The 21,296-nt window shown below is 38.1% G+C and overlaps 1 protein-coding gene and 1 non-coding gene across 2 annotated transcripts in view; one reads left to right on the forward strand and one right to left on the reverse strand.

Annotated features, from left to right (window-relative positions):
* The window catches only part of GALNT2 (polypeptide N-acetylgalactosaminyltransferase 2), an 86,543-nt gene that overhangs the window by 44,410 nt on the left and 20,837 nt on the right, over positions 1–21,296 (reverse strand). Inside the window, exons 2-4 of the mRNA XM_075203492.1 lie at positions 14,790–14,883; positions 10,369–10,522; positions 649–747 (exon numbers count right to left, since the gene is read on the reverse strand). Of these exons, the coding sequence (XP_075059593.1) occupies positions 649–747; positions 10,369–10,522; positions 14,790–14,883 (347 nt within the window). The remainder of the gene's footprint in view (positions 1–648; positions 748–10,368; positions 10,523–14,789; positions 14,884–21,296) is intronic.
* LOC142147684 (small nucleolar RNA SNORA11) lies at positions 7,833–7,961 on the forward strand. Its single transcript, XR_012690795.1, has one exon. It is a non-coding gene; the product is annotated as a small nucleolar RNA SNORA11 (small nucleolar RNA).

The raw sequence follows: 21,296 nt of genomic DNA on the forward strand, positions 1-21,296 counted from the left end.
ATGGGAGTATGTGGATCAGGAGCTGCTTTTAATGTGCGTTCCCCTTTCAAAATTGTGAATCATAACACAGCGGCTCCTACTCCAACAACTATAGGGCTCAGAAGACTGCTGCAGCAGCTTAAATAATGATCATATCATAACAAAAGCATTTTGAGATCTCAACAAGAGTTCTACAGGTTACTTAATGGAAGAAACTCCATTTTTCGAGTAAAGGACTTTCGGTTTCTCTACAGACAACATATATACATAATACATAACCTACTATAGTTAGCAGTACAAACCATTCAGCTTGATCTACAAATGATCTGAGGCAGATTTACTTACACTGTGGACAGACTGGTTCTGGACAGTCAGCCTTCCTATTAAACCAGGGGTCCAAGTCTTTAATCGCTTTGAGATACTGCCAAACAGGCACCAGCAATTGTACTACTAGATTCCAATTCAATCTGATTTTGTTCACTAAGGCAAAACAATCTGATCAGCCATCAACGGCAATAGCACACAAACATTTTAGACCACTTTGCTTAAAAAACAAAACAAAGAAAAAAACAAACCACCAGGCTGGCCAACTATATTGCACTATGTGTAGAAATATATGCTTGCAAACAGATTTGCTATCCTAATTCTAGAAAAGGTAAACACACTCACCTGATAACAGTACGTAGTAAGGCAGACCTGGCCTCATTATGAAAGGTGATCACTACACTGGTTGCTGGTAAATCAGTTAGCCAATGTTTCCTACGACATCTGTAAAAACAAGACATTTTAGTTTAACAGCTTAGCAGAGTCATGTATAGGAAGCAGATTTTAAACTAAAAGGAAACAAGATTGACATTGTCACACCTTAAATTTTCCTTCCATAAGTAAGACAAAATCATGAGATAGTTATATTCTGTGGGTGGGAGGTATGGAGACAAACATTATTATATTTAAATTAAAAAAAAACAAAAAACTGTTGCATTAAGGATGGAAAAACCCATATAATTAGCTTAACTTTGCTTGCATTAATGTTCTAGTAAAACAATTACCAAGCCTACTGAAATCTATAGATTGCACACAATTCACTGACAACTAATATTTACATACACTTAAATTCAGTGTTTTTCCCAGCACCAATTTCCCAGGTGCTCCACCCGGCTGTTTTAACTTGCTATCCGGCTTTTAGGGCCCAACAGAGTCCTATTATAATAGAAGAAAAACATTGTTTCTCTTATTATAACATGCACTCTGTGAGCACTACAGCCAGCAGCATGTGTTAGAAAACGAACCACCAGTTTACAAGTCCTGGCAGGTGTGGGCAATAACCTCCAACATTTTCATTATTATTGCAAATTATTACATCTACCCCAACCCGGCTGGCAAAGTTTTCTGGGGAGAAACAGACAGTCTCAATAGCATTTATGGGATCTCTTACGTAAAAACCCAATAACCAAACAATGGATTTGTGAGATTGTCACACACAGAACAGGTCAATAAGAGTCTTCTCTTACAGTAACTGTGAGGAGCCCTACTCAACAATTTAATGAGGTTAGTAAACATTAATAATTAACAGTCACCGTGTGAAACACAAAAAAATAAGCAGACCACATAAATATATTAACAGTTTACCAGTACAGAAACAACAAATGTAAAATGTCATGGTCTCAACATGAAAGTTGATAGTTACATGGAAGTGAAAGGCTAACCAGCGAATACTTTACTGTTCAAGCAACAGCAGCTATGTGACTCAGATGAAAGAGTTCCTTAGTCATGTGCACTAATTGAAAAGACCAAATTGCATTAAGGAATGAAGGATCTTACGTAAGAAGTCAGCTGGACTCTCTAAACATCCAGACCCATAAAACTGAAACACCCACGTGAAGAATGTCGAGCACCTTGGACCATAATATAATATAATATATATATTTTTTTTTTTAAATCAGACATCAGAGGACTTTGCCCCCTCAATATCCTTAATTCTTCCATTGGTGGCTATTTGCCTCTAAACTTTTGTGGGCGAACTGATGTTTGCTAGAGCGGTTGGACATGCTCTGCTTTTTTCCCCACTTTAGGTATGATCCATGTTTCACAAAATTATGTATGCATGTGTATGTTTCCCACAAGAGTGCATGAATGTATTTATGGGATAGTTTCCTTAAAGTACTTTTAAATAAAAAATGTGACCGTTTCTGTAGGACAGTAGGATTTACTAAAGGGCAGTTGGTAAAAACGCCTATTTTAGGCGACTATTGACTACCAACAAAATGCTAGAAAAACGCCTGAAAGACAGTTTAACAAAGCACCATATTACACGTTGCCCTCCCAATTTTTAACATAAGAAAACAGTGATATTTATTAAGTTGTGGTTTGACAAGTCACTGGAAAAACATCCGGGGGAGGCGGGATAGGTGGCTGTGAAAAGAGATTGCTATAACTGCATGCCATCTGTTCTCTTACTGTACAGAACATATGAGGAAACATCATTGCCTTATGAATTATGGGAGCAATCATTTTTTATTAAGGGGACAAAAATTAATTTATAATTAACTTATGGGGACAAATTAAATTGTTCATTATATTATAGTTTTGCACCTTAATGTGATTTATAAATTAATAATTAATGGGTGCAAAAGAAAAAAATATAATTGCATAACAGCTAGCGATATGGATAAGAGGGAAATTAGATAGAATGGAATTCTACACTAGATGAGTAAAGTAATTGAGTTTATACTCTTAGGGCTAGATTTACTAAGCTGCGTGTTTGAAAAAGTGGGGATGTTGCCTATAGCAACCAATCAGATTCTAGCTTTCATTTATTTAGTACCTTCTACAAAATGATAGCTAGAATCTGATTGGTTGCTATAGGCAACATCCCCACTTTTTCAAACCCGCAGCTTAGTAAATCTAGCACTTAATGTGCATACAGAAACTGCACTTTGCTTTTGATTGTAGATAAAAAAGGGCTGTTATAATTGTCCCTAAGTATGCTCATAGAACATACAAATCAGTAAGGTTGCATAATACTAACAGATAAGATGCGCATAAACTTATGTAGAAGCAATGTACTATACTGACTTATTGATGAAGAATCAAGACGAATCAATAAAACCATCATAACAATACACAAGATCTACTCACAATTTTCAAGTAATGGAGTTGTACTATTAATTTAGAGGACACAAAATATTTCTCTGCGCATTTCACTCATAATTTTGCACAGTAATTGAACATAAGGAACATCAATGTAGGCTTGATGTATGTTGAGCGACATTCTTTGATGCACCTATTAAGATAATATATTTATACCTACACCTATTAGGATAATATATAGACATTTACTACTCTAACGTACTCAATCTGGCCTCTCTTTGAATGAGAAGATTTGCTATGAATATGAGTGCGATATGATTATTCTGATTTTTCATGGAGGATAACTATAATAAGGGATAGACACCTTTAATGTTCAACATTTCATAGCAAAAGAGAAACTTCCCCTTGAAGGACTATCTGTGATCCCACTGTTAAGGAAATAGCAATGGAACAATAAATAAACTATCATATTACACCGTTACAATATTATATGTAAACAAATTGTCTTATGAGATACGATTATTATTAACATCAACACTAATACTGTGAAAAGACATCTATACTTTGAAAATGAGAAAATATTCAAACATCTTTTAAAAAACTATAATGACTCAGCAAAACACCCTAGGTAATATACTAAATGACACATATTGATCTAGGAATATGTGAAACCATGTTGTGCTACTGATAAGCTATACCTTCGAAAAATACTACCTTTAGAGAAACAATAAATGCAATATGCAAAAGCTATAACAAATAACTTTATTGACCAACACATAAGTCACTGCCGGCTCTACTAAAGGGTCAATAAAGATTTTTAACTACACTATTTTTCACTTTCTATAATAGTTTTAAGATATTCGCCTGTAACCTGGTTAAGAAAATAATTTTAATTGTAGATATTCCTAATAAAAACGTATTTTAATTATAATAAGAATACCATTGGAATTAATGGACTGGAGTGCACATACATTCAACTCTTTCCCTTCTTTCTCTTTGTAAACAGTTTTGACTAAACCACCAGTGATCTAGACGTTTTGAAAACACCAGACATTGCTGGCAGTTCAAACAGCCCTTTAGTATATGTAGCCTGCAGTTTTTGTAAAGTACAGATGGCACAATGGCTACCTTTTTTCAATCCATTTCCCTGCTGCCCTCATGTGTGTATCATATGGGCAGTAGGGTGGCTTACCGAAACATTTCTGCCTCACAGCGCTGGGTTCATGATTTCGATTCCAAACCACGGTCTTATCTGTGTGGAGTTTGCATGTTCTCCCCATGTTTGTGTGGATTTCCTCCGGGTGCTCTGGTTTCCTCTCACACTCCAAAAACATACTGGTAGGTTAATTGGCTGCTATCAAATTGACCCTAGCCTCTCTCTCGGTCTATGTGTGTATGTTAGGGGATTTAGATTGTTAGCTCCATTGGGGCAGCGACTGATGTGTGCAAGTTCTCTGTACAACATTGCAGAATTAGTGACTCTATATACATAGCTGATGATGATGATGATGATGATGATGAAGAAAGTGTCCCAAAAAGTAGTGGGTGATGGGAAACATTTAAAATAAGCTAACTATAGGCATTTGGGAATTATATTGGAGCCTAATTTGTATACAAAACAAGGAACTTCTAAGAGAGACAAGGAAGCTGTCAACGAAATAACAAACCACTTCCTTATTAGAAAGTTCCCTTTTCCTTTTCTCTGCTACCTGTAATATCCCAGTTCAGTTTTTTGATATAGGATATATACTGACACTATGCATTTGCAGTATTAAAAAAAATTACCAACTAAAATACAATGACAGCTTTGCTATATTTGTAAGAAACGTATATCCTATAGTCAAAGAATAACTTATTTTGTGAACAGATATTTCTGCATGTTTTACTCACTCCCTGTTACAATGCTGGAATTGTTTTGAGTCCGTTTCTGATGCAGCGAGTTTGAGCACGCTCAGATATGCCTTTCTACTTACTAGTGGCTCATATAACTAGAAAGCCAAGAAACAAAAAAAGAGAAAGAAAAAAAAAAAATCAGTTGCTCAGTTCTTATGGAATCCTGTTGGACACAAGTGGGACAGCAGTGTTTGGTGTCAGTGGCTATGAAATACGATTTGAACCATAGATTACCAGAAAGGGTGCTGTACGGGGCCGAAATGGCCATCTGGCACTTCTGACAAGTGCATCGACACTTCCTGGTCACATGTGCCGCACGCAGCATATTCCAATCTGTACAGGTCCTGGAAGGCAGCTGACGAAGAGCGGGCAGAAGACAAGAAGCTGAGAAGGTAAGTACACAAAACGGGGGATAGTAGGATGTGTGGGCCACTACTGTGTGGCATAACAGGATGTGTGGGCCACTACTGTTTGGCATAACAGGATGTGTGGGCCACTACTGTGTGGCATAACAGGATGTGTGGGCCACTACTGTGTGGCATAACAGGATGTGTGGGCCACTACTGTGTGGCATAACAGGATGTGTGGGCCACTACTGTGTGGCATAATATCAATTGGGGGCATTTACTCAGGCATGAGGGAGGCAGGAGAATGTTAATATAATGTGGGAGGTAGGCTATTAATTTAATGGTGGAGTTTAGGTGGGGGCTAATTATTTCATTGGTGCTATTTTATTTGTGGGGTGATGTGGGTTAATTTAATATTGGGGCCTAGCAATTTAAGATGGGGTGACTGGATCTTTAATTTAATTCTGAGGTGGTTTGGGGGCTATTAATTGAAAGTGGGGCTGTTTGGGGAAAAATGTCTATTTATTAAATGTGAATATGAATTATTTAATGGCAGTGATGGTTGCAGGAAATAGGTATATTTATTAAACGTAAATGCTATTTATTGCTGGGGTTGTTTGGAGGGAGGGAAATAGGTTTATTTATCATCAGCAGCAGCTATATATATTAAATGTGAATACTAGTATTTTAATGTTGGGGCTGGAGGGAGGCCCAATTATAAAACATGGGTTGTATTGATTAAACACCAGGGCTGGTTGGAGTTTTCTAAATTACATGTAACCATTTTTTTTTCCAAATAAGGCCTCCAACATTCCCGACAAGCAGCAACCGAACTAGCAGCCACAGGTGGTGTAAGTGAAAAGACAGGTAGGAGGGAGCAGGACAGTCTGCCAACTGTCCTCAATCTGGTGGGGAAGTCCCGAATTTTGTGAGATTTGGTCAGACTACAAGGACAGTTGGGAGGTATGTCCCACTTCATACTGTACTGCTTGTGAAGTCAAAGCTGCGTGCAACTAACAGTAGTGCACACAGGATTGCCTGTGTATTTGTCTAAAATGATAACCATTTTACATAATAGGGGCTCCTTGTCTTAAATACCCTGGGCCCCCCGAGCGTTAATCCAGTTCTGGTTAGCAGGAGGAAGCGGATAACTGCTCCCAGTCTCTGAATAGGACACAGTCTGCAGAACAAGCCGAGGAGCTCTAAATCTCACATGATTTGGTAATCTCATGAGACTAAGAGCTTCCCTGCTCACTCTACAGGAAGTTCCCACCCTGATGGATGTCAGCAGAACCAGAAGCATAGATAAGTACAGTAGGCCTTGGGGGATGGCGTGATAAATAGGTTTTATTTTAATGTATGTATCATTGCCCCATGTTTGCCATACCCACAACACAATGTGATCACGCCCTTTTCGGTGCCGATTCTTTCCTGCTAGAACTGAAGTTTAATACCAGGGCTGATTTTTAGTCCCAGTCCAGCCCTGGTGTTGTAATAAAGGTTTTCTATAGAACAAGTGTGGTTCTAGATGCTGTATTATCATATGCATGTCCAGCACCCCTTCTATGACTTGTGTCTTATCCCTAGCAGCTGTACTGTAAAGCTGCTAAACAGTTTAAGTCAACATGGTTAAATATACTATGCTTTCAAGACAGATGGATAGATTCATTTGCCTATGTCAACTATCATCTAATCCAAATAGCAGTGATCCACGTTGCAAGTTAATCAGGGCAGGTGCACAGAGTTTTTCTAATCCTGGATTAGTAGTTGACAAGCAGCTCAAGGTATCACGTAATCTTTAATATTTATATAGGAATAGTGCGTGAAATGGAAGTATATGTATTCTGTACAAACAAAAAGAATTAAAATCCATTGTTACAGCTCGGTAGTAGCAGTTTGGTGAATTTGAAAGCAGCTTGAACACAAATTAAAATGCAGTTTGGGTGTAAATCAGTAATAAGTAATAGTCCTTACAAGAAAAAAAATTGAGGTTTACTAAAAAAAGTAAACTAATTTGTATACAAAACAAGGAACTTCTAAGTGACGACAAGAAAGGTGCAAATAATTTTTTACGCTTTAAACACAGATATAAGATATATCAGGAAAAAAGGGTCATGCCACATCAAATCAACACAGTGTTTTAAAGTGACCGTTTCAGATTGCAATGAAATTTGGTATAATAAATGCTGTCATGTGTATAAAGAAAACCCCAAAATATTAGGCTGATATGTACACTGGTTTTGAAGTTATATTCTTTTAAAGTTGCACTTAAACAAAAAAAAAATCAGTTCTTTAGGTTTTTTTAAACTGCATTTTTAGCTCACCTGATTGAACTAGAGAGCTGGGCAATGTCTCATTTTAAACCTATTTTTATGGGCTTTCATAGGCTTCTTTCCAGCAACTCTTCTCCAAGTTGCTGTTCCTCCCTGCTCCCAGCACACATTCTCCCAGTCTGATACTCCAATGAAATTAAACACTCCGCTTTTCAAATATGACACAAATGGTCCAGGATCAGATAATGTTTGGGTGGGCTTAAATTAGTGACCAAGAAGCTTTTCTTCACTAATTAAAACCCACCCAAACCTAACCTGTCCCTGTAAAAGGTGGGCCTATTCAACACAATTGAAGTGTCTTTCCACATAGAGTACCTTTCCACTTAAATTTACACACCTGCACAGAAGTGGGAGCAGGTGCTGTCTGTAAAATCTTGTTCCCAAACACACCTGAAGAGGAACGTGCATTCCCCTAATGAAGTGAACAATTTATGAAACCTTTAAAAAACATGGCTTTATGAGAAAATCTAAATTTTGATATTGAAAACATTCCATTTTAATTTTTTATTGAAACATACTGCGTTATATATTATATGACAGACCATAAAAGGGGTTTAAAATGAGACCTTGTCCAACTCTCTAGCTCAATCAGGTGAGCTACAAATGCAATTTAAAAAAATTGTTAAAAGCAAGTTATTAAAAAATTGCAGCTTTAATGGCACATAACTTCAAAAACTAGTGTAGATAGCCCAAGATTTAGAGGGTTTTTTTTTTACACGCATAGCAGCATTTATTATACAAAATTTAATTGAAATTAGAGAATGTAAGGTAGAAATTTTAAAAATTATGTTGATTTGATGTGGAATGACTCAAAAACCGATGTGTGCTCTTCTATACACATACAAACGCAAAGTGATAAATGCATTCAAATGGACACATACACATAGACACACAAATATTCATACACAAAGTCAAACAAGCATGCACACACATACGTATGTTTACACCCTTCTCCCAGGACATCTACATTGGCACCAGCAGGCGCTGGGAGACTGTGTATCATGTTTTACATTATAAATCTTCAAAGGTAAAGTACATAAGCACAGGTCTATGTACATTAGTGGGTGTGGCAAAAAACAAAAATAACTAGCATATTATAAGACCCATATTCACCAATAATATGCCAGCCCTGAGCTACCATGAAGTATTTACCACCTTGTAAACCTCAGATATCCCAGCTATATAACCCTACTTATTATGCTGCACAAAGCCAGCCAAGTACCTACTCTATTATAACAAGCAACCAGGTGTGGACAGTGTAATACTTTGCAATAATAATGAAAAATGTTGGAAGTTATTGCTCACACCTGCCAGGACTGGTTAGAGTGGTGGTCAGTGATCTAACACACACAGAGCTGACTGTAGTGCTCACATAGTGTCTGTTATAATAGAGCAAACAATGGTTTATACTATTATAGTAGGATACTGTTGGGCTCCAAGAGCTGGGTGGCAAGAAAAAACAGGCGGGCGGAGCACCCAGGAAATAGGTGCAGGGGAGAATACTGCACTGTATCACTCACTTTGCACTAATTTCACTACACAGTATGACATCTCCATTTTTGGCATCCAAATGACGGTTTTTCATCCATAAACCTATGTATTATTTATCTGCACTGCCTCCAAAACTATACAGCACCCATTCTATATGAAAGCCATTCAAATATCATTTGGTCACTGTTCATATTCTATGACCCCTTCTCAACAGGCATATTATGTATTGTAACATCCACAGCACTTCCATTATTAAGCCTTAATCCCACCTTCATGTACTATAACAAGCACTATACAGTAAGGAAACAAAGCATGCCAATACTGAGTCAAGAAGTGAGAGCCTACAATCTAGATGAAACGCATGGGAAAGGACTAAGAAACAATTTCAGGGTAATCAAATGGACCAACAAATTAGCTAGTTTCTGCCTAAATAAGGGGTTAATGGGACTAATAAAATACACAACTTTAAGAATCTTACTTTGTATGCTATTGCAGATTTCAGCATGTCCCTATTTCCTATGCACCTTTTTATGTACTGGAAAGAATTTCCAGTATCTGTTGTAATGTACGAATGGACAACTGCAGAGTTGTAGTTTTCTTCTGTATACATTTCTTGCTTCCTGTTTTTATTCTGTACAATTGTAGGAAGACAGGGATTGCTTCATTATCAGGTGGCAAAATGAAGGGAATTAATTTAAAAATGCAAATTTTATTTTGCCAGAGATGAAATTAGTGGTTTTAACAATCTTGATTTATCTGATAAGTAGTGACAATATTTGTGTTTTATATCTAAATACACTATTTAATACACTAGTAAAAATTGATATATGGGAAGAGGCAGATGAAATTTCATTTGCTACTACAGTAAAATAAATAATGGCTTATTTATAGTGCCCATGCCATATATTCAAGGAGTCTGTTTAATAACCTATCTTTTTTCCCCAAAAAACGGTGGGCTGTCCAATGTGTTTGCAGTGCTATAGATTTCAATTTAAGATAAATCATGAAAAGACAAAGAAAGATTGAGTCCATTAAATTTACTAACATGATAACATGTTGGAATAAGTTCAATCAATTATTGATATCAGTAATCCTATTTATAAATCTTAAAACAAAAAATAAAAAAAAATAATCATGTACAAATAAACATAAACATCATGTGCAATGGTACTTTGGCCACTTACACACAAGATTATTTTCACAGGCTTAGAAGGACTAATTGTTTAAATGCTTACTGGTCATGTCTTGTATCAGGAATGCTTCTGTCCATACGTAATTTGTCACTTTCCACTTGATTGAATTTGTTACGAGCATAAGCATCCTGACCAGGCCGAACTACAGTGACTCCAACATATGCGTCTTGGTCAAAGTCTTGCCACCGTACTTTACCTAAGAACAGAGAGATCATCAGTGTTCTCAGCAGCTATGCATCATTATGTAAAATATTAGTAAAAAATATGTATATAAACAAGATAAAATTCTTCATGTTTGGTCATTTTAATGCACAACAGTGTAAAAAGTGAAAGACAGCACACACCAACTATTTTGTTTTTCCCAAATTGTGTACTTATATTTCTTCAGGGGCATTTGCAGCATGCAGGCAGTATTCTCACAGAATAACTGTTGAATCCGTCTTCCACAAAAATGGTTCATAAATGTTGTACTGCCCTGGGTAGTAGAAAACTGAGTAGAAATGCTAGTGTAATACTTACATTGTAGAATTTAGCATTTCACCAGTGAGGTAACATATGTTTGGAATCCAGAGAAGTGACACATTAAGGATAAAGCAACAATCCCTAACCCCCCCCCCCTCCCCCCAGCATGCTGCTATTATTTATGGCAACCACAGTCACATGATGTAGTGAGCAGAGAGGCTATGGAATGCCCCTCTGAGCTCTGTCTACACTGTACAGTCCTACCTCTCCTACACCCCCCTACCTTCACATGACATGCTAAGATCTGTTAGCCTGCCTGCGACTCCAAGGTGATTTTGAAAAGAATATAAATGATTTGTAGGAGGACAGCTAAGAAAAAGAACTATCGGATGCATGCTTAAAAGGTATTTAACTTTAGACTTAAAGATTCCTAAGTGAGATTGCTGCTTTAATGGTAGATTTTACAACACCTTAGTGCTTCACTTGCAAAATAATGTAACACTTTAGCAGCTGATAAAATGTAATGGCAATACGGTTTCCCTGTCACACTAGAGCAGGGGTCGGCAACCCGTGCCACGCTGACCACTTTTGTCTGGCATGCCGGCGCTGAAGCTGCTTCAGTAAAGCAGCCGATGACGGTCGAATGCACAGAAGCTCCGTTTTGGCCATCACCGGCTGTTTATTGAAGCAGTTCTCGGGTTTCTGGAGGAAGACGTGTCTCCAAAGGTAAGTAAGAGCAGCAAATTGAAGGGCACATATACTTGGCGTACTATGTATTTCTGGGGTTAACTGTGGGATACTATGAAGTGGGGGCACAACTATGAGATATGATGTGTACTGGGTCACTACTGTGCGGCATAACGGTTTTATGCTCGTTTGTCCCTTACTCTAAATGATATTAGCCTTATAAAATGAGATCATACATTTATATATACACACATACTATAATATATATATATATCTCTATCTATCTATCTATCTATCTATATATATATATATATATATATATATATATATATATATATATATATCTATATATCTATCTCTCTCGGGGGCACAGCTGGGGGGGACAGGAGAAATTAAAAAAAAAAAAAAAAAAAATTTGTTAGCCCCTCCTCCGACTCGCGGCACCCCCCCCTCCCACGACTCGGGGGAGTGGGGGTTCGGGTGCCGCGAGTCGGGGGAGGGGCCACATGGGGCTAGTGTGGTGGCTGGTCTCCTCCCTCCCTCCTCTGTGTGACCTGCTGTGTGTCACATGGGACATGCACTACATCACAAGTGCCGTCCCATGTGTGAAGGGGATGAATACTCCACAGCTCCTACAAGGAAAAAGGTAAGTTGAGGGAGGGGTGGGGTAGTATATTAAGTGTGTGTGTGTCCCCACTGCGTCCGTGTATCATGTGTGTGTGTCCCCACTGCGTCCGTGTATCATGTGTGTGTGTCCCCACTGCGTCCGTGTATCATGTGTGTGTGTCCCCACTGCGTCCGTGTATTATGCGTGTGTGTGTCCCCACTGCGTCCGTGTATTATGCGTGTGTGTGTCCCCACTGCGTGCGTGTATTATGTGTGTGTGTGTGTGTGTGTGTGTGTGTGTGAAGGGGGGGGCCCCAAAGCGATATCTTGCCTAGGGCCCCATGAGGTGTAAATCCGGCTCTGCATACATACATACAACTTTGACTAGAGTTTAGCCAGCACTGATAGAAAAAGGTTGCCAACCCCTGCACTAGAGCATGTGTTTCACAGAGTTTTTTTCAAACTAGTAAAATAGAGCACCGAGAAGCCACTGTTCAAAACTGCAATTTGAGATTCTATGCAAAGAATACAGTAGATAGTCTAGTAAAAAAATGTATTATTATTTTTTTTATTTTTTAAGATGACTCCTACCACAGTGATTTGAGAAGATAAACCGTAATTACAGTATACATTAATACGCTGTTTTCATCTCCTCAATTTTTGTTCAACATTTCTAATTAAATTATGCGCTATTGTTCAATTACTAAATTACTCTTGGACTTTTATCTGGCCAGTCTGTGAGCCTGTGTGACTCATGTTTGTCTTAGTCAGAATAAGAGAGGACAGTCAGCAAGTACAGTGTTCCCTCAGTACAGCCACAGCTTTAAACACAGGCCAACACTGGCATTATAGCCAGGTCAGCTTAAAAAAAAAAATGAAGGTTACAGAATGGAATGAATACATTTTAAAGTGCTGTTGTGCAGATAATATACCTGGTTGGCATTATATAAACAGTGCACTGCATACTGTGCAATAACAGGAATCTCGTATAGAACAGCAATGGTGACCCATGCCTTGGATATATCTTTTTTGATCTACAATAGAGGGCTTCTAAGAGTAGGAAATACAGTGGGTTAGAGGTGGGAAGCAACTATTTGCAATTAATATATATATCAAAAAAGGCTGTGTATTATGGAACTGTATAATATATAAGAAATAACTGTAGTGTTTATACTTAACTAAATATGTCCATCAAGCTTTATTTCCCTCCTCTGCAGAAGGTTCCTGTGTTAGTAAGGATGTGCTTTTTTAAGCAGGCAGTTTCTATGTAACAACTTTCCAGGGATGCTGTGCAGAAATGGCCTTAATGGATTAGTGGATTCATATACAGGGGTAATGTCAGTGATGTCACTATCCGGCATTATCCGGTTTTTGACTTGTATGAGATCCTATATACCTGCCCTAAAGATGTGGCATAAGTTTCAGCCTATGCAGAAGGGACGTAGTTCTGTCCAGTAAAGGAAATGAGCCACTGAAATGTTATGTCTTTACAGAACAGTCTTCCTACTGTATGTCATTTCTCTCTTCATTTGTTCCTGGTCTGCTCTGCAGGAGCAGCGACATGCAGGAGGGAAAGAGACACCGGAGGGCAAGTGGTCATATCATATTAACAGAATGGCATGCTGACTTTGGGAACGTTGTGAGGGTATATTTAGGAATTCGACATTGGGGGGTAAATTTATGAAGCTGAGGGTTTGAAAAGTGGACATGTTGCCTATAGCAACCAATCAGATTCTAGCTGTCATTTATTTAGTATATTCTACAAAATGACAGTTAGGATATGAATGGTTGCTATAGGCAACATTTCTACTTTTTCAAACCCGCAGCTCCATAAATTTATCCTCAGGCCATTTTTTCTAATATTACATGAAACTGGATTTCTGATGGAGGGCGGGGGTCAATAATAGGGTTGTATATGAATTCCAGTAGAATACATGTATGGCTTTTATGAAGACAGGAAATTGTAGAGGCTGGGGCACGGAGCTCTGAGGCATTGTAGGGTGTTATGGCATAGTGATCTTGGTGATCTGCAGGGGGAAGGGGGGGGGGGGGGGGGAGGTAACAAAGTATAAACCATACCTGATAATAGTGGATAAAACAAAAAGTGACTAAAACACGTAAACCCACATAATACAGGTGACGTCATTTGGGGACATTATTCAAGTACTGAATGTATTTTCAGCTTTCAATCTGCAGACTTCTTCTTGCAGAAACAGGAGTTTATTTATTACTTACAACAGAGATCCTCAATACTTTGGTAATAGTATCCAACATTGAATTGATGTACCATTAAGGCTAAGGACCATCTATTAATATGGTTACTGTGTCTTACTCGTTAACATTACATTTCAGACACAGTGGTCTTTCAGTGTACTATAGTGTGAACGGTTGAGGTTCACAGGCCTAGGGGTCGCTTTACAAGTGGCCAGAAAAATACACAAGGATTCCTGACCGCTTGTAAGGTGGATACAAAAACCTAATGTGAATGAATCCCAATTTCTGCCAAAAAAAAATAAAAATGCCAGTATTACAGTTTTATTATGTTAGAATTCCATTAGTGATTCTAGCAATGTATGCATGATACTAATGATATATACATATCTCTCCTTGAGACAAATCCAGCCTGTTTCGGAGATAGATAAATGTGTCCCAACACAATGGTTGGACCCACTGCCAGCTTTAAAATCAAAACGTGTAAATAAGTGTACCTGGTGGGAGAGTTTCTAAGTTTTGAGTCTTCTCTTCTTCACCGATACTGTGTGGGTCCCTTTTTTTAAGTGCATCAATTTCATTCCAATCCTCCTGTAAGGAGAAAGCAAAATGGTAAATTCCACTTTTCATGGTTTTTATTTCACAAATCACTTCATCATTTAATTGATGTAGATCATAAAGGTGGAAAATTATCTCCATCTCTTAGGATAGCCCGATTCCTTCTGCATATTTTACCCCTGTAACCCCAACACACACGTATGCCAGCCATGTGCACACACAGCCTATTGCACCAGCCTGGTCCTCTTATTTTATCTCATATGCTCCTCTACACACTGACATAGTACTCATGTACCTACACTACTCTAATGTGTACTTCTATAGTATATTCAGCCATTTATAATCCCATACACCATGTTTAAATGGTAGCAGTGCGAGGGTGATGTATACTGGATGCTAGTGGGTTTCCACCTGGAAATCCCTGTGCTGACACACTGAAGCAAACAACCCGCCAAATAGGACAATTAGGCTGCAAAAACACTTTCTGAGAGTGAGCGCTACAGTGTGACAGGGCATGAGCATTTCACATACCCTTCAATGTGTTATCGCTAATAGCGCTCTAACACTCTCATTCTAACACTTTCATAGCTTCAGCCTTAAGCTGCATATAAGGGGGGAAAGAATAGAAAATGTCCGTCATGAACAGAACTCTTTTGTTTACATTCCTCAGCAATGCTTGCGCAAATCTGAAGACAAAGAAGTAACTTCAAACCCAAGACATTTCCACTCCTCCTTTTCTTAAGATTCTGTGTGCCAGATAGTGTATTGCATTTGTTTTATTGACACAATGTAGTTGAATAAAGAATAAGCATATTAACATGAGTTAAGGAAATCTGTTTATTCCGACGTTTCTGGACACAATGTCCCTAATCAAACCTGTCCAGTACGTCGGAATAAACAACAACAAATTTGCTGAATTCACCGTAGTTCGGAGCTGTAGCAGCTGTTGAGAGCCATGTACCCACATCAGTATATTTAAGGAGTGCTGGCTGAATGTGATTTTATTTTTATGCTACACACATTCCATTAGAGATAAGCAACATTTTCAAAGAATTTTATATTTCATTTAGAATAAAAGGTTAGATAAAAGCATAGCATATTGTTATTCCAAGGTTGCACACATACAAAAGAGCTCCAGTCTTTCCATAAATATTATACATATACTATAAAAGGAAAAGACTATATATGAAAATTGAAAATGCACATTTTCAATATACTGGAATTTATATCATCATCTGATACTGTAGTATTAAAAAAGATGGGTTTGGTAACAAATGCTACACATAGTGTTAATGCAACACTATGTTCTGAAGAGGCTTTATCATCTATGACAAACATGAGCTGGTGGCAATTTCATAGATTTGATGAAAACAACGTTGATAAAACTCATGGAAATGTTGCAGCATGTTGTTGGGAGGTTCGTTGGAAGTGCAGCTACAAAACTTTTGTCCTATAATCCTACACAGAAATGAGGGAAGATGCTAGTGCAAGCGCCATCACCCATAGCAAAATAGCATGGCAACAATCATGTCTAACTAGTTAAATGTATGATGATTAACACTTGTACTACATGATTAATGCTCCAAAATTCCATAGCCCTATAATCTTCAATTGCTGGGTAGAAAAAGATAGACCAGACTGATGGTGCAAACAGATGTATGCACTTCACCTACACCTTCTTCATTAACTTATGAGCTAAGCAACTGCTAAATAATGGCCAGGGATTGGGTTCTACATATATACAACTAATTTTTCTATTACATGCTAATATCTAATTCTAATGTGACTAAAGAACAACAGCTGGGAACACTATGCACAAATAACATCTCCTAAATATGCAGCACCCAAGCTATCATTTAATGTAAAACTACTGAAGATTTATCTGCATGGACATACACCTTGTGACGGGACTAGCCTTTTAACAAGACCTGACATTTGAGGTTTGCTCTCCCATGTATCCTAAGATGGAAGTGACATGTTTCTCCCTGGGCACTATGAAATATTTCTAAGCATAAATCCATGCACCACCTATTGTTCTGTAGACCTGTAATGGATACCTTATTTACTTAAAGGTCATCACCAATTTAATCGATGTCATTCAAGCAATCAAGATCTCCTTCCTTGTCATTTGGCTGACAGACTAGAACATGTTAGGCCAGTGAAAGGATTCACACATTGAGGATTGGTATGCTGTCATTTCATACCACATGTAAATGGCAGAGGGGAGAACAACAACTCGTGTTTTGTAAAGTGAAGGATTGGGGAGGGCACAAATGTGATCTTAGCCTGGGGCGCACAAATGCCTAAAATCCACTCTATAGTACTGAATTGAACATTTGTAACACAATACAATTGTACACTGTAGTCTTTTTTTCCGCTGAATTTAATTCCCGTCAGGGCACCAGTGACCAGATCTTGTTGATTTAAGCACAGGGCGGAAGCAGGCACTGTTACAGAAAGAGAGTACATGTGTTCCTACACAATTCTGCTCTGAGGTAATGGGACAAGGAGGAGAAAGGAAGGTGAGTGATTGAAGAGGACAGCCAGTTGCTAGTTTCTGCAGAGTTGAAAATTACTTAAAACAGCATGTAGGTTGCAAATTTGAGGCTGTTTTTTCACTTTTTTTAAAAAAAATTGGGCTCGATTTTTCAAGAAAAACATTTTATACGCATGTATAGAATTATTTGACTATAAAACAGTTGGAAAAGAAAGAACAAGGAAATCATTGCTGCTGCTCTGTCATTTCATATCGCCAGACATCAAAAGGTAAAGTCAGATGTAGTGTTTAGGCAAGTATTTCAGGGCACTACATGATTTGCCCAGAACATGCATCCCCTTTCTTTCTTCTGTGGCACATTCAGATCTCTGGATCTGTCTACACTTTCAATAATGCCTAAGCCCACTCTATGTACTAAATCAGAGTAAGATTAACAGGAGACTTTGGGAGAGAATAAAAAGAGAAAACAATGGCATTATGCTAGCAGAGGTTATGGTTAGTAACAATAGATAAAGCCCGTCAACTTAAACACTCATTCCTTGATAATTACATTAAACAAACACAAAAAGGAAAAAAACAAATTGTGACTTTAACTGAAACTTTAAAAACACATCTTAAATAAAAAAGATGTATAGGACTTCTAGCAGCCAAATATGACAAACATATTGGTTAACGAGTTTCATTCATGCAGATATCATGTGTGCGCGAGGGTTTGGTCCAATGAAAGGATTAAATGTTCTCACTAAAACAAATAAAACGCAATAAGACATTAAAAGGGGTTGTCCCAGAGTGGACAACCACTTCTAAGAGATTATCTCTTAAAAGTTTGTTTTATACATAGTATGTACGTGTTGAAAGCAAGACAACAACAGGAGTGTGCATATTTTATTGTGGGTGTTCTGTATGCAAGTGCATATGTCAGCTTCAATATCACCATGCTAGTTTCCAGGCACCTTCTTCATCATCATCATCATCATCATCAACATTTATTTATATAGCGCCAGCAAATTCCGTAGCGCTTTACAATTGGGAACAAACATTAATAAGACAATGCTGGGTAATACATACAGACAGAGAGGTAGGAGAACCCTGCTCGAAAGCTTACAATCTATAGGACAATGGGAGTTAGAAACACAAGGGCATGTGCTACATCATATTGCACAATGGACCAGCCAGACTGCAAAGGTAAAAGTACTGAGTGGGCTGTGTGTGTTGCAATGTTGGTCAGAAGGTTGTTGTCTTGCGTTAGCAGTGTAGAGGATGGCAATAGGGTAATCTAGGGAAATTAAGATGATGGTTGAGGAATATCATAACCTTGTCTGAAGAGGTGGGTTTTCAGTGAACGCTTGAAGGTTTGAAGACTAGAGGAAAGTCTTACTGTGCGAGGGAGGGAATTCCACAAAGTAGGTGCAGCCCGGAAAAAATCCTGTAATCGAGAATGGGAGGATGTGATGAGAGTGGAGGAGAGACGTAGATCTTGTGCAGAACGGAGGTGTCGAGTAGGGAGATATTTCGAGACAAGTGAGGAAATGTATGTCGGTGCAATTTTGTTGATGGCCTTGTATGTTAGTAGAAGAATTTTATATTGGATTCGTTGAAATACAGGCAGCCAATGTAGAGACTGACAGAGTGGCTCAGCAGAGGAATAACGGTTTGTAAGGAAAATCAGTCTAGCCGCTGCGTGCAAAATAGATTGTAGGGGTTCAAGTCTGACTTTGGGAAGACCAGTAAGGAGGGAATTGCAATAGTCGATGCGGGAGATGATGAGTGCATGAATTAATGTTTTTGCGGTGTCTTGTGTCAGATATGTGCATATTCTGGAAATGTTCTTTAGGTGTATGTAACAGGATTTAGATATAGAGTTGATGTGGGGAATAAACGACAGTTGTGAATCAAGGATTACACCTAGGCAACGAGCTTGCGGGGTGGGATTTATGGTCATGTTCTCGACAGAAATAGAAATGTCAGGCAGGAAGCTTCTGTTCTTGGGTGGGAATATTATTAATTCAGTTTTTGAAAGATTGAGTTTGAGTTGGCGAGAAGACATCCAAGATGAAATGGCAGAAAGACAGTCAGTAACTCGAGACAACACAGATGGTGAAAGATCAGGAGAGGATAGATAAATTTGTGTATAATCCACTTAGAGAGGATACTGAAATCCAAAGGAGCTTATTAGTTTTCCAAGAGAAGTGGTGTAGATAGAGAATAGCAGAGGACCTAGGACTGAGCCTTGTGGAACTCCAACTGATAAAGGAAGCGGAGCAGAGGTGGATCCAGAGAAATTAACACTGAAAGAGCGATTAGATAGGTAGGATGAGAACCAGGATAGGACAGTGCCTTCAAGACCTAGGGATTGCAGCGTTTGCATGAGGAGAGAGTGGTCAACAGTGTCAAATGCAGCAGAGAGATCCAGGAGAATTAGAAGAGAGTATTGGTTATTATTTTTTGCAGTGATCAAATCATTGACAACTTTGGTCAGCGCCGTCTCTGTGGAGTGTTGAGAGCGAAAGCCTGACTGAAGAGGATCCAAAAGGTTGTTTGCTGTAAGAAAATGTGTGAGGCGTGTGTAGGCAATTCTCTCGAAAAAGCTTGGAGGGGCATGGGAGCTGGGGTGGTAATTTATGAGAGCGTTAGGGTCAGAATTCTGTTTTTTTTAAAATCACTGCATGCTTGAATATAGATGGAAAAATACCAGTAGAAAGAGATAGATTACAGATTTTAGTTAGAGGGGGAATGAGCACAGGAGATAGAGACATACCCATTTGTGAGGGAATGGGATCAAAAGGACAGGAGGTAGAGTAGGAAGATGAGAAGAGAGTAGAAACTTCCTCTTCATTTGTGGGATCAAATGAAGAGAGTGTCAGAGGGTGCTACAAAGGAATTGAGCAGATTGCTTGTCAAGGGAGATACCATTTCAAGCCTGATCTTATCTATTTTGTCCTTGAAATAGGAAGCAAGGTCCTGTGCACTGATGTTAGTTGGAGGATTTGATGCTACATTTCTTGTGTCTTCACCAATCAGGGAAGCTGCGAAATAAGAGCAAGCATGACTGCAACACCAAATATGGAATGTAGCAACGTCATATAGTGCACGCCAATAAACTATGCTCTCACAAATCTGACAGCTCCCTTAAACTCGGACGAGGTCTTATTGCAGAGTAAAACAAAAGTACTTTCATATCCGAAAGATATTTTGTTCCAAAGAAATGAAAGTAAACTACAATTATAAATTGCAATGTCTTCTTAAACTGTATGGATGAAACATATTAACACCTTGATCAAAAATCATTATGGAAAGCCTTTATTAATAAATAAATTAATAAATGTCACTTTTCTTTGTACAGACTTTTTCTTTTGTATTTTTTATTTATTTATTTTTACACGCACCATTTTTGGCAAACTGTGAAATTAAATTCAGCTTGTAAATGAGGAATTATTGTTACTTAAAGCAACATTTTCCATATTTATATACCCAATTGCTGCTCCTTAAATATTTCAACATAGAAAGAACTAAAAAAAAAAAACAAAAAAACCCCCCAAATATCGTAGGCACTCAAGAGTTAAAATGCCCAATGCTACAAGTCAGCTCCTAATAGAGGGGAAAATTAAGTGTATAGTTATATATCTATATATTTATCTCATGACCTAACCATATACAAACAAAACAATAAAAAATAAAAACAATGGCTAAGTAACAATTAAACAAATTTTGGAGTACAGATTAAATGCAACATTATCAAACAATGTTAGAGTATCCAAAGCTGTGTAGTTAATGAACTGAGAGCGTTCTATAAGCAAATAAAGTTAGAAAGGAGGCGAGTGGCCAGCTCACCTCACTACTTGTAGATTTTGTTCTGTAAAACAGCGATTGATGTAGAATGTATTTAACGGAGCACCTCACCCCGTTATGATAATTCGAGCAGAATACAGGGTCTGCTTGCTGAGCCACA

Source organism: Mixophyes fleayi, chromosome 3 (genome assembly GCF_038048845.1).
Source record: "Mixophyes fleayi isolate aMixFle1 chromosome 3, aMixFle1.hap1, whole genome shotgun sequence".
Taxonomy (NCBI): Eukaryota; Metazoa; Chordata; class Amphibia; order Anura; family Limnodynastidae; genus Mixophyes; species Mixophyes fleayi.